We start from the raw sequence: 25,477 nt of genomic DNA on the forward strand, positions 1-25,477 counted from the left end.
GCTTGAGCTGAAGAACAGGTGCAGTGTTCTAATGGAGTTAGTTGAAGAAAACCCAGATGCTGATATTCTGAGGGAAAACATCAGAGCTTCTATCCAGGCAATGCAAAGACATTTTAATAACAAAATCTAAAAGGGAAGAATGGGTTAATGATGTTACTTGGACAGCAGTGGATAAGAGAATAACTATAAAGCAAAAACCCATTAATGCTAAGACATGTCAAGAGACAAGCAAGTGGCAAGAAGAATACAGAACTCTAGACAGAGATAAAAAGGAGTCTAGAAGAGAACAAAGTGCATACATGGATAGAAAATGTCAAGAGACTGAAAATGCTACCCAAAGCGGTGATCTTATAACCTTGTATAAGACAATCACACAGCTAACAGGAAACTTTAGCAGTACTGGAAGCCTATCAGAGATGTAAATGTTAAGACTCTTAATACAGAACAACAACAAAAGGAAAAGATAGGAAGAATATTTTCAGACTGTTTTAAATAGAACAAGCCCAAGTTAACTACTAGAAATACCTGATGAAGACCTACCACTGGAGCTTGATATGGGAAGAAATGGAAGACTCATCAGTAAACTCCAAAATGGGAAAGCAGCAGAGAGGATAACATTACTGAAGAGATGCTTAAAGCAAGTGACAAAACGGCCCTCCAAACTTCTCTTGTCTTCTTGGATAGACTATGGAATGAAGAAAAGAACCCAACCCAGTGGAGGAGAGGCTTACAGTAAAACTGCCAAAGAAGAGTGACCATACTAACTACAATAACTAGAGAGGAATCACATTACGCTCAGTACCTGGAAAAATCATGTGTACTATCATCCTGGAATGTAACAAGAAACAACTAGACCTTCAACCTGAAGAGGAATAAGCAGGTTTTAGACCACTGAGATCATGTGAAGACCATATTGTTGTTCTCAGACATATTCTAGAACAAAATGTGGAATTGGCAAGGACCTCTTGTGATAAATTTTACAGATCTCCAGAAGGCTTTTGACAGCATACATAAGGACAGTCTTTGGAAAATTATGGCATACTACAGAATACCAGCAAAAATAATTAGAATAATCAAGGATCTATATTATAATGCTGAATACGTAGTCAGAGATAGTGACAACATCAGCAAATGGTTTGCAGTGACAACTGAAGTAAGGTAAACGTGTATTATGTCCCCACTATTGTTTGCACTGGTCATTGACTTTGCCATGAGGACAATAACCACAGAAGGCAACTAGGAATTTTATGGACAAACGATAGAATACAATCGGATGAACTCATTTTGGCTGAACTCATTGTCCTGCCTCAGTTCAACACATTACTTAATAGAAGAAAAGACAGAGCTTTTAGCAGAAACAGCAAAACAAGTTCGTTTGTCTATCCACAAGGGAAAGAGAAAATATATGGCTATCAATGTCCACAAAATAACCATTTGAATGGACAAAGAAACACTAGAAGTAGTAAGTAATTTAATCTTTCTAGGGAGCGAGTTGTGCAATGATGGTGACATCAAACTTGATTTCAAGCAACAAATATCAAAAGCAGCAAACAATTTTCATACACTTGAAACAGATTTGGAGAAGTTGCATGATTGGCACTGACAGAAAATTTTTTAACTTTTTTAACGCTGGCATCATGTCAGTCCTCCTTTATGGAGCAGGGTCATGGAAATCTACAACAGAAATTGATAAGATCAACTCACTCATGCCTGTGGACGATATTCAGAGTCCATTGGAAAGAGTTTCTTACAATATCAGAGTCTAAGTAGAGTAAACCAATCTAAAGCATCAAACATGGTAAGACAATGACGATGATGGACATATTTAGGACACATTTTAAGTATGCCACCACCATGACTTCCATGGGAAGTGATAATATGGATATTACCTGTAAAGAGAAAAAGGGGGCAATCTAGAGAAACATTAAGCAGAACAACAGAGAAAGAAGTATATCCATAAACATGATACTCAAAACGCCTGAACAGACCAGCACAGGCCCTAAATGAAAGGCAGAAACTGGTGGATGCCCTGTGCATCAGAGGGTGTGGGAAGATAAAGAAAGAATTTTGTCTGCAAAATGGTTTGTGCTCATCAAAGTAGTTTAACTTCTCCAGCGTATTCGAGAGCAAATTATTAGGATAGGTACAGGCGCAGAGCAAGAGAGCATTGCAGCAGTTTATATACTGGGTCACATTTGCAGCAGGGGGTTGTGGGGGGGGAGAGGGGGGGCGGAGTGAAGCACTTCAGAGGACACAATGCTTCCTGGGTCTCCTTGAGGGACAGGGGTAAAGTGGCTGCTATAATATTACTTGGGACAGAGCAACATGCATTCCCTTCATTGCTATCTAGCTCTATTGTCTGGTGTAGGTTGAGGAGAGACCTTCTTCTTACCACTCTCTGTGGCTGTCTTGTACCCAAGGGAAGTGATGATAAGCCTGTGATTTTATTTTTGCATTTTCATCTGATGAGAGCAATAATGGTCTTGGCACATAACATCTCCTCAGGATCAGTGATCAGCTGGGGTTAATGTTCCTCTACTATATTTCAGGCCATCAGCTTCTCTGATCATTAATCCACAGGAAATGCCTTATGCCTTGGTCACTTAATCAAGGAAATAATTATAAGGTGAGAATCATGAATTTAAGAGAAGAGAGGATGCAATGTAACTTGTAACTTCTTGAAAGAGAAGTTCAGACTAGGAAATTATTATAAGAAGGGGTCATTTACTAAAATATCCTTCACTGATCAGATAATCAGTTTAAACCTCTCTTCTAAAAAGGTTTCAGAGTAACAGCCGTGTTAGTGTGTATTTGCAAAAAGAAAAGGAGTACTTGTGGCACCTTAGAGACTAACCAATTTATTTGAGCATAAGCTTTCGTGAGCTACAGCTCACTTCATCGGATGCTCAAATAAATTGGTTAGTCTGTAAGGTGCCACAAGTACTCCTTTTCTTTCTTCTAAAAAGTTAGATGATACACAGCTTCCTCTATCTTCTTATGTTCATGACCTGCAACTGAAGTCCTAAAAGCTAAAATAGCTGCTTACATGGATATAAAAACTTTCAAGAACATGGTCTTTAAATAAAATGGAAGTGTTGCATTTATGTAACATTTTGGGGTAAGCAGTTGATTTAAGTCTGGTAATAATTTTAAATTATAACGAAAATTATCTTAATATTAGCAAAGTAGCCAAAAATTCTGTAAATAAGCTTACAATAAAACTGGGGTTCATTAATCTTATCGTATTTAAAAACCCAACATTGCAAGAAATCAAGTTTTGATACCAATTACTATCTTTGCATTTTGCCAGTGATTTTATATGACTTATATATGACAATATTATACCTCAGCACACTGCTGGTAACATTTATTTAATTTGCATAATCATGAGGTTTACTATGCAAGAATAATGTTGAAGGGGTACTTGGGATGAAATGTTTTCTTTTCAGAATAAAAAATTCTCAACACATCTAATACCAAATCTGAACAAAACCATGATATCTGCTTTTTTGAAAAAAATTTTTTTCTTTTTTTTTGCGCTCTTCTGTATGACACTAGAACTAAAAATAGTTCCTAGTGCACCTAGTAACTTTTCAAGCTAAGTGCTCCATAAACTTTAATCTATATTACAATATAGACATTTTTTGAAGCTTATCATGTATTTGATTTGCACACCCAAAGGCTAGAGAAGAAGAAGAAAATATCCCAGAGCAAGCAAATTCAAAACGAAAAGCCAGTCTGTCATGTTATATGTTGACTTCCTTGTGTGCTTTCACTTCTCCCCATGCTAATTTAGCCTAAAGAATAAATAAGATAACTTTTAAAACAAAAGACATTATCTAGATGCATTAGGTACAGTCATATGGCTGGAAATAATATCATAAAACAATATTCAGGTTAAATCTGTCAATCTTTGTTCCTCATTTCTTCAAGAGAGAGAATACTTATCTAGTTGGATGATACTAGTTACCGATTGCAATATTTAAAAATATGTTCCATTATTTTGTTGATGATTTGTTTCTTGTAAAGCCCACAATGCATTGTATGGAAATAAGTAAGTAGAGTCCCTGCCCCAGAGAGCATACAATCTACAACAGACAAAAGACTGGGGACAAGGGTTCAGTAAATTGAGGCCAACTAATCAAATAGTATGTTATTGCTGTCTAGTAAAGATACTGATATAAAAATAGCGTAATTAATTATGAAATCAATGATCTGTGTTATAACATGCAAATATTAAGCTACAGCTTGCTAGAGAAATTATGTATATGTTTTAGCATCCTGCTATTTGTTGTTTTAAGATGTGTAACTTACTTTATCACGGTCAAACATTTCTTAACTCCCCCTCCCAATTGTCTGAAACCCCCTACCACAATTGTTAATGGGGAAAAATACTGGTCCCTTCAAAGCCAATTACAAAGAGCTGCTTACTTGAATGTTGATTTGTTTGTCATGCAGCACTCTCTGCAGCTCCAGAAGGCTTCCCTTTAAAGTTCTGAGCTTTACGGCCAACAGCTCTGCCTCATCCTTTGTGTGTGCCTTTCCTTCCATGAGCAGGTTCTCATTGTGCACAGAGAGCTCTGACAAGGCCACCACCTTCTGTTCAATTTCCACCAGCATGTTCTGCAGCAGCAAAAACAAAGAGGCAAATTCATACATTTTCCAGCATCCACCAAGCTTCCTGGCAAGGAGACCTGTGGCCTACCTCATCCTCTTCCAAACTAAAGATTTTCCTTGTTTTGCTCTCCAGCCCCCTCCAGAGTCCTCAGGAATATACTTGCAACCCTTTGCATGTCTTGACTTTTTATTTAAATTTTAAAAGAAGTTCACTGAAAAGTTGGCTTATTTGAAACAGAAAATGTGCTGCAAAGGAGACACTCTTTTTTGCATTTCAACGGCCACTGTGGCTAAGATGCCTAGTGGCTATTCCATTCTTTCTCTGCTGGACAGTGACACCACTGCATAGGACAATAAATGGCTACTCCTTTCCTCTTCATTGAATATACAACAAGAAAGAAATCACACTCTCTGCTTTCCCACCCTCCTTCCCCCAGGTTGCTGTGTCTGTATTGATAAGCTTCTCTTCTCACTGTTTGCCTTTTCTGATTGGTGCTTGAATGGCCCTGAGATCCTCTATATAATCCTCTTTAGTCTAGAGAGCGATTTACAGAGACAAATCTGTGGCTTACTTGTTTTCATAATCTATTTTCCTGATATGCAGTTCACTATTTATTTATTACATAGATAATGAGGCACATTTTGCTGCTTCCAAATTAAAATATCATATTAGATTTTTACTCAGTTTTAGTCAGATAACAAAAGTGCGTTTCCATTTTCCACAGCACCTGTCAAGTGCTCTAGAGCAGGGGTTCTCAAACTGGGGGTCAGAACCCTCAGGGGGTCATGAGCTGTCAGTCTCAACCCCAAACCCCACTTTGCCTCCAGCATTTATAATGGTGTTAAATATATAAAAAGTGTTAATTTATAAAGGGGCTTCCTTTGTGAAAGGGGTCACCACTATAAAAGTTTGAGAACTACTGCTCTAGAGGCTTTGCTCTCTGAAGGAACGTGTGCTGTAAAGATGGGCAGAACTTGAAAAAAATGAAAACGTTTGTTAAATTTGTTACACAAAGGATTGTGTTGTGAGTTTTGAAACACAGGCAATTTAAAGTACCATTACTTGAAGAGCAGTACTAATTTTTCCACACTAGATTAGCGACTGCTTTTTCACTAATTCATTTCCTAGAGCTTACATACAAATGATAAATCATACCATCATTTTATTTTAACTTCAAAGTGTTGGTCTACAGAAGAACAAGAATGAACAGTGAGATCATGGCAGGATTGGATAGACTGGAATTTCAAGTACTGAAGAGGTCTTAAAGACTGGAAACATGATTTGATTCTAATCTCTATTACATCAATTTTACACCAGTGTAACACCACTAACTTCAACAAAGTTACTCATGATTTACCCCAGGGTAGTTGAGCTCTGAATCAGTGCATAAAGGAAGACTAACCAGCACAGAAATCAGGGACCAAACCAGGGCTTAGATCATCATACCAGGATCTCCAGTACTCTAGGATTACCCCAAAAAGAGTATTACCAGTCCTTTTGGGGGAAATCATGTTAAAACATTATTTAAAAAAGAGTTTGCTTCTCCAGTTATGCACATCAAGGATTATCCTGAGCATCCACAGAGAGAGGTACTAATTACCTGGAAAACTACCTCTACATTACAGGACCCGGGTGGTTCTTTGGCTATGTAATGATTGTTAAATCTGAGCACCACACCTAGCTGTGTGAGTTTTAATCCAACCTAGGGTAGAAATCTGAAGTGAAAAAAGCAGGCATGATGTTCCAATCTACCTCTATCAAACTGGGATTTTTATTTTGGGAAAATATAATCTGAATACAGCAGAATATTCAGAATTGTCAAGACCAGCATGTGGGCAGTCTGACTTAGTGGTCAGAGCAGGAGTTGGGAGCCAAGCAGGATCAGATACCAGGAGGTCAGCGTCTGAGACAGACCAGAGGGCAGACCGAGAGTTAGGTGCCAGGAGGGATGCAGGGTCAGGTTACCAGGAAATTAGTGACAATAGGAGCAGGTACTGCAGGAGAAGGAGTCCTAAACAGAGGAAACCCAGTTGTGCAAACAACTTCCTTCCCCTGTGCTCAGTTTAAATACAAGCAGAGAACCAATCAGGACCCCCAGAGATCCGCCAATCAGAGCCCAGCACGGGAGTCCTTTGTTGGAGTTCAGATTCTAGTTGTGCAACTGTTAGCAGATCCCTGGATAGCAGGTTGGAGCTTATTGGTACCTATAAGCCCTATGAACCAGGGTTTGAGACCTCTGATTCCTAAGAAGAAGGCACCAAAACTACTTCTTAAAAAGAAAAACTACCCAAACAAATGCACGCTTGGAAGGGAGGGCACTTGGGAGGGGGGTGAAGAAGCAGTGTGAAACACTTAAAAGGGAGACATGGGGCTGGGAGAATAGGGGCAGGGGCACCTATCATCTCCCCATTTCTGTGTGTACCACAGTCAGAAGGCCCCCAGCCCATCTACAGGAATGTGACACCCCCCCATAGGAGCCAGGTTCTGGAGGGGGCTCGCCTATCTGAGGGTCTGAGCCCTGCTCACTGTCCCCCATGTGTGTGTGCCCAGAGCTTGGGGTCCCTGAACATATATGACGGTATGACCCATCCTTCTCGTCCCCAACATGAGCCAGGTTCTGGAGGGGCTTGGTTTTCTGGGAGGGTTGGGCCCTTCTCCCTACTTTTTAATATGTAAACTGGGATCTGGGGGTCTCTGCCTCCCTGCTGGAGTCTGACTGTCTGAGCCCTGCTGCACTGTGTCTGTGCTAGGATCCGGGGCACCTGCCCATCTAGGGGAGGGTTAACCTTCCATCCTTAGCCCATCATGTAAGCCAGGTTCTTGACTTTCTGCAGATATCTGAGCCCCTTTCCCTCTGCTACCCCTCATGTGAGCTGGGATTTGGGGCATCTTGACCCTCTAAGGGGATCTGAGCCCATCTTTCTACTCTCCCCACTCTGCGAACCAGGGTCTGGGGAGGTCCTGACCCTCTGGTTTGGGAGCTTAGAACAGGCATGCTTGGAGCATGCCCCAAGAACACAGGGCTGAGTCGGGTGAGGAGTGGAGATTGGATATGCCTGACATGTATCAGAAAGTCTCCAGCATGGTGAAGGTGAGATGGGAACACCTACTGACATGAATGGAGTAATTCACAAGTCTCAAAGCTCTTGTTTCAGGCTGTATTCATCTCCATTTCTCTTTCTCTTGCTAACGGATGTGTAGAGCCCCTCCCCAGAGTTAAGGTTAAGGCCAGCTTTTGGTTTAAAGGATGACTCTTCTAAATGTTCTAAAATCTATGTGCTTATACAGATTGTCTTGAAAATTGTTATGCCTCATGAGACCATAGGGTAGGATCAGTGATCCAAATGTGGGCTTGTTTGAGCAAGGGGTTCCTGAGAGACAGCCCCCAGAAGAAACAACAACATTGCATTAAGTTTAGAGATTCTAGAAACTTTGAAGTTTGAAACCCACCCTGGGCTGAAATCTGAGAAAGAGCTGGGGAAAATCTGGGGAAAATCTGCTTCTGTCAAGTGTTGATGTGGGTTTATTTATTTTTGTTTTTCTGAAAACTGTCATCTGTGTACAGAGAGGAATATTCAAAAGACGCTGAAACTATTTTTGAAAAGAAAATAAATTACACGTGCATTCAAATGCTTACTGAGAGGGGAGCGGTGATTGGACTAAGAATGCGGGGAAAGGGGGTTGAGTCTGCAGCTAGGGATGGGGACATTAAGGGGAATGGAGTAAATGGGAATGGGTGGTAGGTCAGGGCCTAAGATAAGGGGAAAGTGGGTTGCAGTCAGGGGAAGAAGATGACAGAGGCTGGAGAATGTGAGAGGTAGCAGAAGATGATGCTGTTGTCAGTCCTCTCAGAGCCTGCTATGCTGAATTCTCCCCTTCTGGGGATGTGCTGAGATCTGGGACAGTCCTACCCCTCTTCAGGGGTCTGAGCCCTCTCCCTGCCCACTGTGTGTTCTAGGAGACCATGCTCCTCTTACAGCTGGAATTTCAGGTGGGGGAAATAAAGTTAATACAAACTTAAACACCTGAAATCGAGAAAGTGAATAGTTAATAATATACACATTACCCCAGTGTGGGGGCTGGTCCATGTGTGGGGGAAGGGCCAGGGTTGGGAGAGCGGTGGACTAGAACATAGATAGGTTGAGATTTCTTGGAACAGCCCTGTTAGCAACGACACATTGCAAACATTTCAAACCCTGACCATCATCCCCATTCCACTATACAAAACAAACAGGAGGGGGGAGGAGCACTGAGGAATTACATAGCAGCCATGCGGCCTAGTGGAAAGACCACTGAACTGAGACTATTGCTACTCTGTGACTGGCCTGCTGGGTGACGTGGGCAAGCCACTTCCCCTCTGTCTCTCAGCTGTAGAATGGGGATAATGATATAAAGTCTGTTGAGATCTAGTGATGAAACACTGTATGAAGGCTAGGTCTTTTGATTATTATCTAGCCACAGTAGAATATCAACTGCAAACCTAGGTGAAAACCACAACTGCCTAAATGACCACTACCTCCTACCAACAAACATTTCTCTCTTTAAAAACTAGGAAATTAAATGGCAAAAGACTACATCAATGCAGAGTTAGGCTGCCCAGTGATAGCTTGTGTCCTTCCAGAACATCGAGTTCAGCACAACTCAAACTTCTGAAAATCAGGACATACCAAGTTCAGGTAAACACCTATCCAACTTCAACTCTGTCCTCTTTGAGCGATGCCTCACAACACCCACAACACATATACTCCCACTCTGCCTTTTCGCTGCAAAGGACAGGCTCTACCTGCACCTGTACTATGCTCAAACACGGAGCCTACTTGTCCAACACAATACTACACTTGTAAAATGTAACAGCCGCTTCCTATCCTTATATAGCCCCTTCCCACTTGCACACAGGATACCACCTAAACCTGTATTTTCCTCCTCTCATCATTACCTCCACAGACAGCTCTCATACCTCAAGACATGGCAAGATGACCCCAGTGCCCTGCTGCTGGCACCACCTTCACAATTATGTATTGCAGAGATGCAGACCTCAAGGTACACATGCACCTTTTTCCTTTGATGCCTCACATCGGGGGACTCAGATCCAGATCTCCTCATAACCCAATCACAGTTCTTCCAAGCTGCTCCAACTTACTCTTCCGCCATTCAGAACAGCTACACTCACACAGTGAAGGCAGCTGGAGTGTATGTGGATAATTCCCAGGGGATACTGCCATCTTGAATGGGGGTAGACTTACAGTTGGCTGGGTGTTTACCTAAACTCAGTATTTTCTGGTTTTCAGACGTTTGAGTTTTGCTGAACTCAACGTTCTGGAAGGGCACAAGCTATCACTGGGCATTCTTAACTCTGCCTTAACAAAAGTTTTAAATATTAAGGTTCCATTTTTTGTTGGAAGTTTATAATCCCAAGGATCTCAGTAACCAGGATATAACAGTTTGTTAACATTATGTTTAAATATTGTGCCTTTTAAACATGTTTTGACTGTACTTGATCATTCTTTTTGTAGGTATGTGGGTGGAAAGGGCTTTCCAGGTCCCGCTTTCTATAATTTACCTACTCTTCTACCCCAGTTGGCAACACTTGGGGGTGGTTGGAAAAGGGCCAGTATCTCAGACAGCCCTGGGATGTTTGGCTTTATCAGCTTAGTCTCCCAAAGTCATGGGGTTTACCTCCTACCTCTCCTCCTGGGGCATACTGCTTTGCTGACAGCCAGGGCATCTCTGGGAATAGTTTTTCCCACAGCTGACTCCTCCTTGGCTGGACCACTATTACTCAGTGTAATAGTTGCAGAACTGAACCATGACTTTTGTTTTACCTGACAGTCAACCAGTTGAGCCTCCATGTCCATGGGTTCCTCAGAAGTAATCAAAGTGGTGTCCAAAGAGGCTCTGGTATTGAGTAGCCAATGGTCAAGCTCATCAGCTTCACAGCGATATCTCTGCAGGGCTTGCTCTTGTCGCTGTTCTTCTAGCTGCTCATTGAGTTTTTCCTAGTGGTACAATGTGGGCTGTTATTTGGGGGTCTTTCTTTAGAAATACAATATAAAGCAGATGAGAGGTATCTTAAATGGCAAAAAAGTAGGATGTGAGAAAGGCCGTTGCAGCCAGAATGTAGAACCAGTTTTGAAGTTATAACTTCTATATGCAGAACATACAATAAAATAAAATTACCATACTATTCCATCATTAATATTATTCTGTCTTTTTTAAAGGACTACTGATACATCATCTGTTTCTGTCTCGGTCTCTCTTTCACATACAACTTCTGTGTAGTACCTTCTCCAGCCATCATCTGCCCATTCTTGCATAGCAACTGGAAAATCTTATAATAATACTTCCATCTACAAAAACAGTTATTTGACACCTGGAATTCTCTATTATAAAAGGAGCCAGATTCTCAGCTGGTATAAATTGGTGTAGCTCCACTGCACTGCTATACATTAGCTGAGGATCTGGCCCAACATTTCCATGACACAGACTGAGTTCATATTTACTCTCTACAGGTATGATCCAAAGCCAACTGAAGTGAATGGGAATCTTTCCATTGAATTAATTGGGCTATGGATCAGGTCCTATTGGGGCTAGGCAAATACTAGACACAGCATATGGTAAGGATCTGGGTAGTTTTCTGGATGTTTATCTTGTTCATTTTATCTTAAAGAAGATTAATTACAGGACAGGACTATTGAGAGAATTCTGCAGTTGGTTAAGTATCTCAGCCAGAGAATACTGAATTTAACACTGTTCAAGTTCTGGTTTACTTGTTAGTTATTTCCACATGTGGAGTAACATGGTCATCCCACACTCATGGCAGTACAATCTGTATATCACACCACTCTAAAAATATTTCTATATTTATGTTCCTTATGGATGTAGGCAGAGCTTGCTTTCTGAACAATAAGAAGAAAAAACAGAGGAAGGCAAGAGCAATAATACCCTCCATTGGCTAAACCTGTGAAATATTACACAATATCATACTGATGTTCTTCAGTAGGTACAAACAGGATGGGAAATAATGATTGGATTAATACCAGGGGATAAATTTGCTCTGTTACTCTATAAAATCAATACTCTAGTACAACAGAGCAGTATTTGGCCTTGCATTTAGGTAAAATCAGTCATAAGCACTTGCCTCTTTTTATTTACTTGCTATGATCTCCTAAATGCAACTAAGCAACATACAGCCTAGTCCTGCAGAATACAAGCTATACAGAGGGAGGTCCTCACATAAAAGGGTCCTAAGAGCCCTGGTTCTGGTTGAGAGGATTCTCCCAGTTCAGGCACTGTGGAAACAGTCTAAAGGCTGCCTCCTAAGGATTCCTTTTCAAGTCCTGGGGGCACAGGAGGTGTGCCGGGGGTGAAACTGCAGCACTCAGCACCACTACTCACAGGGCAGCCCCTGGAGCTGCCATAATTTAGACAGGGTCCCTGGGCTAAGTTATGCTGGGGGTTCCAGAACAGACCAGGATTGGGAAGCCACATTAGCCTCCTCTCCCTGGGCTGTGAGTTCTGTGCTCTGTCTCTTAGGACATGTCTATACTACAATCTGAAGTGTGACTGCAGCATGGGTAGACATACCCAAACTAGCATGGCTAAAAATAACAGTGAAGATGCAGCAAGATGAGCTAGCAACATGAGTATCTAGGGTTCTGGGCATGCTTGTATAGCCCACACTTAAGTCCATGCCGCCGCATCTACATTGCTATTTTTAGCCATGCTGGCACAGGTAAACCTCTGATTGCGGTTATAGACATATCCAATGACACAGCACAACACAGAAAAGAACCTACCCAGATTCATAATGTGATTGCATTCTCTTACCCGCAAAATTCTGCAACACTTCTGAATGTAAGCAGTTAGTGAAAAATTAAAAATGCCTTCAAGGCCTTAAAGTAATTCTGTTAAAGTCAGTAGTCAGAAAAATGGAAGGGCCCATTTTCCCACTAACTGAAAAAAGCATGTACACAATTTATTGCAAGACTCAACATAAACAGAACAACGTATGAATGCCATCGCTTTCGAACGGTTTTGTTCCTCAGTTTTCCCTCCATCCCTTAATTTCCAGATTGGTTAGCTGGACTCCTGTGTAAAGGTATGTAAAGTCCTTGCCCTTAAAACATTCTAGTATCACCTTAGATAATACTACCTCAGGATGTGAAGCATTTACTTTACTTTACTTCTCCTGAGGTAAGTATAATATCTAGGGAACACTGCAAATACTGAACTAATGTTATTTAAGGCAGATTAAAAAAAAATTATGCTTGACCACTGAACGGGGTGATTTGATGCTCTTACTCCCTAAGATTAGGGACTGAACTGCTAAAAAAAATTAAACTGAGGAGTGTTTCTCTGGTGGAAGGGAAAGTGAGAAAAAAAAAAAAACCCTGGGATTGTCCAGTGTTCATTTAACAGGGAGTATTTAAGGATGATTGGCTAACAATTTAAAGTCCTTAAAGTGTGGTTCTACTCTGAACAGTGACGAAGAACGTCACCTTATTACACAATAGTTCTGCTTCCGGTTGGCATTCAAAATCATACCTGCTTATGTAATGATAAAAATGACAGTTTACTGCTTCCAATCACAGAGTTACATTTTGCCCCCCAGTTAACACGTACAACTCCTTTGACGATCCCATGAAGACAACAGAGCATGGATGGATTAGAGAAAGAAGCTTCATCCATTCTGTAAATCTTAGGCACTTTAAAACATAGGGCTTTTCAGAGGTCTGATCACAATTTGCTATCCACGTTTATTCAGGGTGGGCATTGCCTTTTTTTTTGGTTGTGTGGTTTTTGTCATCCCTGCAAGGGCCAGGCTTCTAAAGCCTGAACAATTTTTATTACTGGCAGTGATATGTGAGCTGGAAACAACATTGTTTGCCACTGATATTCTAGAGTGATGTTTCAGGGCTGCCAGCTCTGAACTGGAAATCACTGAGGAACAATACATCTGAAACTTTATATTGCAATTTTTTCAGAGCAACTTGAAGTGTGAGGAGTCAAAGGGGAGGATTCAGAGTAACAGCCGTGTTAGTCTGTATTCGAAAAAAGAAAAGGAGTACTTGTGGCACCTTAGAGACTAACCAATTTATTTGAGCATAAGCTTTTGTGAGCTACAGCTCACTTCATCGGATGCATACTGTGGAAACTGCAGAAGACATTATATACACAGAGACCATGAAACAATACCTCCTCCCACCCCACTCTCCTGCTGGTAATAGCTTATCTAAAGTGATCACTCTCCTTACAATGTGTATGATAATCAAGGTGGGCCATTTCCAGCACAAATCCAGGTTTTCTCACCCCTCCCCCCCAAACTGACTGTCCAGTTTGACCAATGTACATGGCAGAGGGGCATTGCTGGCACATGATGGCAGATATCACATTGGTGGATGTGCAGGTGAACGAGCCTCTGATAGTGTGGCTGATGTAATTAGGCCCTGTGATGGTGTCCCCTGAATAGATATGTGGGCACAGTTGGCCACGGGCTTTGTTGCAAGGATAGGTTCCTGGTTTAGTGGTTCTGTTGTGTGGTTGTGTGGTTATATGCCATCATGTGCCAGCAATGCCCCTCTGCCATGTACATTGGTCAAACTGGACAGTCTCTACGTAAAAGAGTAAATGGACACAAATCAGATGTCAAGAATTATAACATTCATAAACCAGTCGGAGAACACTTCAATCTCTCTGGTCACGCAATTACAGACATGAAGGTCGCTATCTTAAAACAAAAAAACTTCAAATCCAGACTCCACCGAGAAACTGCTGAATTGGAATTCATTTGCAAATTGGATCCTATTAATTTAGGCTTAAATAGAGACTGGGAGTGGCTAAGTCATTATGCAAGGTAGCCTATTTCCCCTTGTTTTTTCCTACCCCCCCCACCCCAGACATTCTGGTTAAACTTGGATTTATGCTGGAAATGGCCCACCTTGATTATCATACACATTGTAAGGAGAGTGGTCAGTTTGGATGAGCTATTACCAGCAGGAGAGTGAGTTTGTGTGTGTGTGTGGGGGGGGGTGGGTGAGAAAACCTGGATTTGTGCTGGAAATGGCCCACCTTGATTTTCATACACATTGTAAGGAGAGTGGTCACTTTGGATAAGCTATTACCAGCATGAGAGTGAGTTTGTGTGTGTGGTTTTTGGGGAAAAAAAGGGGGGGAAGGTGAGAAAACCTGGATTTGTGCTGGAAATGGCCCACCTTGATTATCATACACATTGTACAGAGAGTGGTCACTTTGGATGGGCTATTACCAGCAGGAGAGTGAGTTTGTGTGTGTGTGGTTGGGGGGGGGGGGCGGAGGGTGAGAAAACCTGGATTTGTGCTGGAAATGGCCCAACTTGATTGTCATACACATTGTAAGGAGAGTGATCACTTTAGATAAGCTATTACCAGCAGGAGAGTGGGGTGGGAGGAGGTACTATTTCATGGTCTCTGTGTATATAATGTCTTCTGCAGTTTCCACAGTATGCATCTGATGAAGTGAGCTGCAGCTCACGAAAGCTTATGCTCAAATAAAGGGGAGGATGTTTGTGGAAATTCTGCTTCAGTGAATGGGGAGTTTGTCTAAAAATGGGAGAAGAGAAATTGGCTGATACTGAAGTTAATACACAGAGGACGCAGAAGGGACAGAAGGAATAAAGTTGGTGCTTTGATTAGCAGGTAAGGAGAAGGACTGCCTGAGAGTGGAAGGATCTCTGGGTGTTGCTTTGGCTAATGGGAGGGAAACAGACATATCTAGTACTGTGATTATGGTGGGAACCAGGCTGGCATTTTGGTTAATGGGATGATTGGAGCAAGTTTCTCAGTGTGAAAGAATGAAAAAAACTGAAATCAGACTGAAGCTGAACTAAAGTTTAGGGAGAATTACCTAAAATAGAAGGGAAGGAGGAAAAGATGATCAATCAGGATAGAAGCTGGGTGGTTGGGGGACAAGAGGAAAGTAAAAACAATTATCAACATGACAAAAACCCAGAGAAGAGTATGCTAGCACAAGGTCTCTCATGTGTAGCATTTTACATGCACTGAAGTACACATTGTGATATCAGCAGAGTGGAATGTTGCAGCAATTGAAGACTTTGGAAGAAAAAAGTCCTTGTATATTTAAATATGCTAAAAACAGTTTTCAGAATCAGAAATGTGGGGCAAGAAACAAAAAATCCTTTCAAAGTTCTCTTGTACCTCTAGCAGTTGTCGTTTTCCCGAAGCTTTCATTCTAATAGTGGCCATTCTCTCTGCCAGGACAGTGAGCGTGGACTGCAAAGCCAACTGATCAGCAGCATCTGTGTCCAGTGGTTCTGACACCAGTTCTTCTGCTAATGATGTCTGAAGCTCACTGATTTCATCTTGTAACATCAGAATCTCATCCATCAAAGCCTATTCAAGGTGGGAGCAGACAGACAAATTGGTTAATTTCTCATTGAGAAAAAAATGTGAAGAAACATATACTGGTATAAGAAACTAAAATGGAAGTGGTCCAAGTGAGTGCAAATGTGTTAAAACAGAACTCACTGCAATGCAGTTTATCATATTTTACTCTTCAAGATCAAGGGACTAGAACAATTGGAGCTTTCATTTCTATGCTTATTCGGGGATCATTACATGGGCTAAAGGGATTTCAAGTATATAATTATTAGCAATCTGTAGGAAATTTTATAAGAGAGCTTGAGCTCCACAGCAAACATTTAAGGTTGTACAAGAGGGTGTCTATAGCAGACAGAGAAGACAATATTATTTGAAATATGGTTGTGACATGGGTTCAACTAGAAAACTCAATTCACCTAAAATTATAGTGGGTTTTGGTTTTAAGATGGAACTGAAAACATCCACCCAGAGACAAGAACATTCAGAAGAAGCCTGCATGCTGCATAGGGACTTCCTTCTATCATTCCCATTTTAGAACACATCTTCCAGGCAATCAGTAGGGGATGGTCCCTTGCCAGCCCCTCTGCATGGATGCTTCAGATCCAGAACTGTTTGGCTCTAATTACAAAGAACCAAATTCGGTGTTCCTTAATTCCACAAAACTCCCATTGAAGGGAAAGGTGGCCCTTCAGATCGCTTGACACTAACTCATGGATTGCTTTGGAGATCAGGACCAAGGCTTACACTGAATTCAGTATTTGACTGGAGTCCCTGAAGTACCTGGAACATTCAGATACAGTAGCTGTTAAACAGGCAGGTTGTCACATTTTGAACTAGTATTTTGTTGAGTCTAGTTTTAATTTTCTGAAGTGTGCAGTTTGAATACTGTTCACTAACAGGACATACTGGAAGGGTTTTTCATTACAATGGGAGTTCAATTTTCTATTATGTTATTTTTGTAAGAACATGGGTAGAAAACATATGCAGCCCAGAAGAACGTCTGGGTACAGATTTTTGCAACCTTTCTGCATCCACATGTGCCTGTGCAATTTTGTTCCCACAATTATTTGGGGGTGCAAATTATGTAATTTATATATCTAACAAATTGATAAACAGTCCCAGTCAAAGGCATGTCTAAATAGCAAACTGCGTGTACAACGACTTTGTGAGCACAAAAAAGGAGGGTGGATTAAGTGTGGGCAGAAAATTAGGCCCATCATTTTTTTCCTTGGGATAAATAATTTTAAAAGGCTAAATCGAACCCATTTTAAAATATAATGAATAGGTGGATGGGACACTGCATCTTCCTCCTTCCCACATGAAGGGGTGGGACAAGTGGTTCCTCTCTGGCATCATCTTCCCTCCCACCCTATGGACTTTGCTCACTTGTGAGTGCAAATATCTCCAGGTGGCACAGGCCATCCAGATTTCTATGGCATGGAAATTTTCCAGATTTTAATTTGAAGCTTTAAGCAACTGAGTACGAACCCTGATAAAATGAGTCAAAAGTGAAAATACTGGTATAACCCATTGCTCTGACAGTAAAGTAGTATATGCTCAGGGAAAAATACTACTCTGAGATCTACATGGGAGATTTCAACTCTATTATTTTGCTTTCCCTGTGCTCTTATCACTTGTGTCAAGGTTAGAAACATGCACGGAGGAAGATCTGTTGTGTGGCTATCAGAACAAAATGGCTATTTTACAGTCTTATTATTTCAGAGACTCATTTCCTAAGATGACCCTCATCTGTGCTTATAACAAGCCAAAGATCAGAATGAAACAGATTAAAATGCACCAAAACTAGTTATAGTCGTCTCTTCCCTTAACTGGCAAATTTAAACATTGTGACTGGCCAAATGCTGTGCTGACTGACACACCGTGCCATTCCAGTGAATTCAGAGGCATTACATGGGGTGTTAATTAGCACAGAATTTGGCCCATAAGCTTTGCTGAAAACGATGGTCTAGCCCCTCTCTCTTTTTTGAGACACTTTGTAAATCTTGTACTATCTCCATAACAGTGGGGAGTTCAAGAGGTGGAGCAATCTTCAGGGAGCTCTTTCCTAAATAAAAAATTTACATTTTAAACAACGTTTCCATCAGCCTGCATGCTTTTGTGAAGCATTCCGTGAGGAATAATACAGCCATCTAATTCAACAAAAGCTGTAGCTACTTAGCTTTTTTACCTGATGTGCAGCCATCTGGCTCTCTGGGCTCTTGCCAGGTTCCAAACTTTCGTTCAGCTTCACCTCAATGGTCTCCATTTTTGTGGATATGGACTGGAGTGAGTCTTGGTATTTTTGCTGGCGTTCAAGAGCTTCATAGAGGGTGCGCTGCTTTTCACTGATCTAAAGAAGAAAGAAAGCTGTAAGCAGATATTCTGTCTCCTGAAGTAAGTTTTTGCTCACTCCTCTCTTCTCCCTCCTACATCCATGGTTTTCATGGGACACTAAGCCAAGAGCTTGGTCTGCAATACCAGTTTTTAAAAATATAAATTATATAGCAAAACAGTCATACTAAGGATGTTTAGTCACTGTTGGCCAAATTCTAGTTTCTATGCCTAACCCCCCATATTTTAATAAAAGGGTGACAACTAAGCACATTTCTCCTGCCACATTCTGGGCTGTATGTACACAAACATGCCATGTGCATAAATTGCTACAGGCATGGTTCCACATTCCACATAATAGCTACTCTGTCTCTAGCAAGAATTAGGATTAATACCACGTAAGTGAACCTCTGGGGAAAAAAAGTGTATAGGATGGGCTATTTTGTACATTACTGGATAACTGGGCTTTGCCGGTGTGCACAAATATGTCAGGTTGATCCAGTACCTCTCAGGATATGCCTACCTTGCAATCAGAGGTGTGACTACAGCCTGGGTAGGCAAACTCGCACTAGCTTTAATCCAGCTGGGGCCACTAAACATAGCGGTGAAGACGAGGCAGCATGGGCTTTCGTGTGAGCTGTATAAACCTGCCAGAAACCCTGGGTTTGTACTCGTGTTCCTCACTTGTGCCAAGGTTCATGGCACTGTGTTCTCACTGCTATATTTAACTGCACTAGCTAGATCAAAGCTAGCCTGGGTATGCCTACATGAGCTACTATCATACCTCTGAATGTAGTGCAGACATATCCTCAAAAACAGGATCCCTGGACTTTCTCTGCCATCCCATACAAAATGTGTGGATTTTTGTGCAGGGTTATTTCAATTCATAGTTGGAATAAAGTCCTTGTGGGCTTAGAACAGACTGAAAGAAATTTTTTGCTTAGCATGCTTAGAAAGTCACTTTAGATGGTACATGCTCACCTTTACTCAGGCCTCTTTTGGAACCGTATACCTTTAGTCACAGAACTACCAAAGGAGAATTTGGACATTAATCACAATTGGTGTTTCTAGAGGGAGCTATCCTCATTTATGACTTACTTACATTTTTGGGCTTACAAATGGCCTTATTTTGCAACAGACTTTCAAAAAATAGGGCAAATAAGTAGGGAAAATGGCAGAATATAGACCAACTGCAAGTAATGTGTACAAACACACCTGCCCCCTCTCTAAGTGCAAGTAAGTAGGGAAAACGCCAGAATGTCCAGCAAAAATAGCAATAATATTGAACCTGGCTTTGGCACAGTTGTTAATTGAACCAGAGTCTCCACAAATCTCTCCTCAAAACTCACCTTTGCCATGCTGCCAACAAAACACTTGAAAATGGGCTGACAGCTAGTATGCTGTGACCACTGGCCATCATACCGCACACAATCATACATTTCCTGTCTGTTTGCTGTGTTCACCCATTGTCTCTCAGACTTAGAGTGTCAGTTCTTTGAGGTAGGGGCTATCTTTGCATTATAAGCATGTGCACTGCTTAGCAAAAAGGGGCCCCAATTCCTCATTGGGGCATCTACATGTTACAAATAAATAATAATAAGCCCCAAAGGAGGTGATGGAGAGAATAGGGCTTCCCCACATGCACTCCCTGCTAAGCTCTAGAGTACAGACACTCAGCCGCAGAGTTCCCTTCAAAGTTCAGCCTCTACTGTTCAGAAACCTATTTCCACACCACTAGTGAATCAGAAGTACCTATGCAAATCATGCCCTTGTGTGTTCTCTGTTTAGTCCATTTCCCTCACTCTGGCCACAGCCTGCCTTCATCGTATATATGCAGAACGCTGTTCATGCATCATATATATGCAGAACAAGTGGAACTGACAGTTCTTGTTGCCGCATGAGTGCCAACATTTAGGTTAAAAAGTGTTGAGGAGTATTATGTAGAGCTGCACCTTCGAGGTTAAATGAGTTGTTTCCATTTTATTCCTATGAAATGCATATACCACAGATCAGTTTTGATACCTCTACATTAAAGGACTTACCACATTCTTCAGTGTTTCCCAAGAACGCTGCAAATCATCCAATTTGGCACTGGTGGCTGACTCTAAGCCCGGCTCAGAGAACTCCTGAGTGGATGATGTGCTGGGCTGAATCTTGGCAGCTTCTGTCTGCAACTGTTCAGCAGATAAGGCTTGGTAATAAGCAATGTCCTACGAGCATGAAGCACAACATTGCACTTTCAAAACAAAAGATATATCACCTTGCTGTAATTATATTCTCTTAACAGCTACTCTAGGGTATAAATCTATGGACATCCAAGACCATGATTTGTCTTATTTTTTCTTTTTTTAAAAAAACAAAAACATACCGACATTAAAATGTGGTGCACAGTGGTTTAAGCAAAACTACTGACATATGGTTTGGAGCTCTACCACAGTGGAAAAGGGAGCACTTGGGAGAGAACATGATGTGTTTTTGCCTTATTGTCTTTGAGCTAAAGGCCAGGAGAGCAACTCATGTCTGAACAGAGGGGGAAAGGTCAGGCTTGGAGCGCTAGAATTGGGAGTCAAATGTGGGGAGATGCCAGTCAAAGCTATGAGAGTGGATGCAATCACTCAGGAATAAGGGGTAGAAGTGGCAAAGAACATCGCCCCAAGGGACTGTGACAGAAAGAGAGAAGAGAGGAGGAGTCACCAAGGGAGATGCTGAAGGAGTGGTTAGAAAGATAGGAAGCGAATCAGTCAAACAAGCAATCCAGACTCCTCCACATTGTGTGAGCATATCCTTTCCTAAACTTTGGGAAGCTGAGGCTCCGCTCAGGAAAATGAAACCAATCACGCCTACCTATTGTTAAATGTCAACCCACTTTGATTGTGACAATTTGCCACACCACCACCCCCAGGTAGTCCTCTGTGCTCTACAGGGTATGCGGCACCTAGTGCAAGCAGAGCAGACAGTGTAACTGGCTGTGAACAACAGTGAAAATGAAAAATCACAGAACGTTGCAAGAAGAGTTTAAAATGCCTTCCTTCTTTCCCTCATAAGAATTTCAAATACTTCCTGACCAGTTAGGAATTCATGTATTGCTGGCTCACATATTACAAAGCTCAAGAAGAAACTTGGCATGCAAGATTTTCACATGGGAACAATTTATTTTTTAACCTAAAACAAATGGTTTAGTCCTTTCTTGAATTACGGATAAGCAAATAAAGAAATAAGTAAAAATGGACATTTGTGGTTTCCTAAGTTTAAAACTGGCTTTATTATTTCTTTAAAATTGAACATTTCCCAACTCCTTGCTCACTATATGAACAAATGGGAGTTTTTAATATACAAACAACCTAATTGTTTCATTTGGTAAACAACAGCCTTTCTGCAACTTTCTAACATAAATGTGGCTTGCTTTAGTGGTAGTTCCAATGATGCAACTGAATGTAATGGCTACGTCTACATACTCTGTGTCTGGAAGTGGTCTTCGGTACTCAATGAAATGCTGAACAATAAATAGTTTTTTGTTTTAGCTGGGCCTTGATTCGGCAGTCCTCACTGGCATTAAGTGTGGCAGGACTGGGCCATTAGATCATAAATTTTGCGGGACAGGAATTTTCTCAAATTTATTCATCATTCAAAGATATTAGACATTTTCTTCCAAAAAGTTTTTGCTGTATGGACTGATTGTGAAAAAATTTGCTGCTAGTAAATTACACTCAACATTCTAAATTTATTCAGTGTTGCTTAGTTGTTACATGCCAGATTACTCCTGAGGAAATTCTGCACAAAATATTTTAAAATTCTGCAAAATTCTGCACATTTTATTTGTCAGAATAACACAACATATTCACCATTTTCAATTATTTTGGTAATTTATTTCAAAATACCTGTCAGCAAGCATGTCTGTAACAATACAGACACACAAGATTCAAGAAATGTTTTTTGACAAACAGATTCCTTACTTGGCATATTAGCACATCTATCTGGCTTCACAGAGAGCAAGAGGGACAGAGTGTTGCACGCACGCACCTCCGGGCCCCCCTGATCCAGGTGTGGGGAAAAGCAGGATCCTGCCAGGTTGATCCAAGTGTGGAGGGGCTTAGTGGGGGGGAGAAGGTTCTGTGTGTGGCAATCTGGGTGTGGGCTGCTCAATGGGGGGTCCGGGAGCCAGGAGAATGGGACTCTGTAGGGGGGTCCACGTGAAGGTGGTTGGGGCTCAGCAGGGCGGGATCTGGGTAGGGGGGTGGGACTCGGCAGGGGGATCTGGGTGCAGGGGGATAAGTGGGGGAGCCTCTGGGGGCTCAGTGCAGGGTTCTGGGTGCTGGGCTAGTGGGGCTTGGTGGGTTGGGGGTCTGGGGGCAGCTGGTTGGGACTCAGTGGGGTGGGGGTCCAGATGTATGTGTGGGGCTCATTGGGGTTGTCCAGGGACAAGAGGGTGGGGCTAGGCAGGGTGGGGATTCAAGTGTAGGGGTCTTAGTGGGGGATGGTCGGGGGGGGGTCTGGATGCATGGGGATGGGACTCAGCAGGGAGTGGGGAGTTTGGCTGTATGGAGGTTGGGCAGATGGGGGAGGCAGCTCCCCATACAGTAAGTGAATCCTTCCCTCACTGCTGGGGACCAACAGGAGCAAGAAGCAGAGTGTGTGTGTGGAACTTCCTGCAGCCAGGGGAAGTACCCCAGGAGAGGTCTGCCCCGGCCCCAGGAGTGGCCTGTGCAGGGAAAAAGAAAGTCCCGTCCCCCACAGTCCAGCTGGGACTAACAGCTAGAGCCCAGGGTACGGTAGGAGCCAGAAGCTGGGGAGTCCCCAGCCCTGCCCCTCCCCAGCTCTGCAAGCAAGAAGGAAAGAGAGAGCCCGTCCCTGCCTCTTGAGGTCATGTTTATGCCTCCCCTACTTATCCCAATGCCCAAACCGGACGTACACCCCCTACTGCTGCTGAGGAGGGGCACATGAATCAATTTTTCTACAGGGAAAGATTAAAATCTGCTGGGACCATTAATTCTGCGATGCGCAGTGGTGCAGAATTCTCCCAGGAGTACCAGATATGTGCCTCAAACATTCTAGTAAACATGCTAGAAAAACAAAATTGTTCAAATGTTTGTGGAAAGTTATTATAATACAGGGAACAAGCATAGCTGAGTCAAAGTCACTTCAAAATAACTGAGGTCCTGACTTTGCCACCTATGCTTGTACTGGGTAAGTAGTCATCATATCTTCTCTCCTGTCAGGGAGATGAGATCTGTCCAGCTAAGGTCCTTACAGGCCCCCATTTCTATAGCCTCACAATCTTTTAATGCATTTAGCCTCACAACACCCTGTGATATAGGGAAATACTATCCCCATTTTACAGATGGGGAACAAAGTTACTATGTGACTTGCCTAGCTTCACACAGGAAGTCTGTGGCGGAGCAGGGACTTGAACCCAGGTCTCCACTGGACCTTCCTGCCTATCTGTATAGCCCTGACATCTGACTTATTTCTGACACTTCCTAATGATTGTTCCAGGATGAAGGACTTGCAGTTAAAGATAAGGGAGGATGGAAAGGGAAAACTGAACTGAACCAGTCCTTTCCCCCCTTTCAGTAAATTTTGCGCGTTCACAGTGCGGCAGTTGCTGTTGTCAGATCTCAGTAGTGACAGAGAGGTGGGAAGGAAGGAGAGAAAGAGGTAAGCACATCAGTCTTGGCAGGGTTTTCCAGTTAGTGTGTATTTTTGGTGTGCTTTATATATAAAATTCTTTCACTGCACAGGGATGGAAGTCTAACACAACCTCCTTTTTCCTCTATGGAAACTGTCCAAAAGCAAGAGCAGCACTTATGCTTCCTTATGTTGTTTCCCCTATTTAAGGGTGGAGGGGATATTTTGGTTTCTTAACATATCTGAAAAGGGCTGTTACTGCTGTTGTCTAGATTTCATGAGGGTGGGAGGTGACGAAGGTTTGTTAACTAAGTCCTGGACAGGGAGAGAAAAATGTTAACTGTGGCCCATTGTTGGTGCTGGAATTACAAGAGCAACTGTGGCCAGAATGGGTGCGTGTCAACCCTTCAGCTTTCCCAGTTCAAGCACTGCCTCACTATATCTAAAAAAATTGCGCCAAATGAAAAAAAAGTCTTTGAATAAAAAATAAGTATGAGAAACTTCAAGCCAAAAGAGGCTTTCTGTAATTGCTTCCTCCTTCATAGTTGCAATGCATGCTAGCATGCTGATATGTGGTCTGTGTTTATATCACAGACATACAAACAAAAGACCAATTGAAGTAAGATTCTCTTTATGAATAACATACACACAATATTAGGACAGACTCTCATGAGGTGTGGAGTACTTTGAATCCAGTGCTGAGGATCCTCCACTCCCACTTGCTTCACTAGGAGTTGGGCACCTCACAGAACTGAGCTGATGAGGAACAAACTATTTGCTTAATTTCTTCATGTTTCAAAACAAACTGCATGAAGGACTGCTATCTACTGCAGATATATTGTACACCACAAGAACTTTTAAAATCCTTTGGGGGTTTAACACATTATGCTTACACCCATATTTAATATTTTTGGTGTTGTTCTCCTTGGTTCTGATCTCTTTAGAGCAGCCCTAAAGGCTGCTGCATTTAGTGAGCAACTGATTTTTTTTTTAAACATACAAGTGTCAATTTACCACAATCCTAGGTTTTGGGACAGCTTTTTAGTATTTATACACTTCTATTGTGGTCTATTAAAAGTAGTATCTTGGCATTGCCATTGTTATGCTCATGATCTAGGATATTAAGAACAACCCAAAGGCAGAGGACAAAAGGCACCCAGGTATCTGGTGATGAACAGAGCTGGCTTAACCAGTTCAAGGCACCCAGGTATCTGGTGAATACCTGAGCTGGCTTAACCAGTTCAAGTGTACTGCACTTCTTTAATGTCCTGAAATCTATCTGATAGGGTAGTGCAAGGTGTCAATGAAACGCTCATGACTCACTGCTTAACAACATCTTCGTGTAATGTAGATGCAAGCAACTGATGCAAAGTTATGGACATAAACTGAAATTATAATTCTTAACATGTGTTTGCCAACCAAGCAGAAATTTCCCGAGCCTAGGAAAAAACATGTGGTTTCCCCCACCTAGGAGTTACTTCCATAGTATTTTGAAAGACAATGAGAATGTATTTACATGTCGTGTAAA

General features: G+C 41.9%; 1 protein-coding gene across 12 annotated transcripts in view; it reads right to left on the minus strand.

Annotated features, from left to right (window-relative positions):
• SYNE1 (spectrin repeat containing nuclear envelope protein 1) overlaps positions 1 to 25,477 on the minus strand; it is a 501,442-nt gene that overhangs the window by 129,801 nt on the left and 346,164 nt on the right. For 11 of the 12 annotated variants that reach the window (XM_073337684.1, XM_073337695.1, XM_073337685.1 and 8 more), the window contains 5 exons: positions 20,367 to 20,534; positions 18,182 to 18,343; positions 15,811 to 16,005; positions 10,441 to 10,614; positions 4,432 to 4,623 (listed from right to left, as the gene is read on the minus strand). In XM_073337684.1, coding sequence (XP_073193785.1) covers positions 4,432 to 4,623; positions 10,441 to 10,614; positions 15,811 to 16,005; positions 18,182 to 18,343; positions 20,367 to 20,534 — 891 coding nt within the window. The remainder of the gene's footprint in view (positions 1 to 4,431; positions 4,624 to 10,440; positions 10,615 to 15,810; positions 16,006 to 18,181; positions 18,344 to 20,366; positions 20,535 to 25,477) is intronic. The other variant, XM_073337687.1, reaches the window with a different exon arrangement.

This window comes from Lepidochelys kempii, chromosome 3 (assembly GCF_965140265.1).
Source record: "Lepidochelys kempii isolate rLepKem1 chromosome 3, rLepKem1.hap2, whole genome shotgun sequence".
Lineage (NCBI taxonomy): Eukaryota > Metazoa > Chordata > Testudines > Cheloniidae > Lepidochelys > Lepidochelys kempii.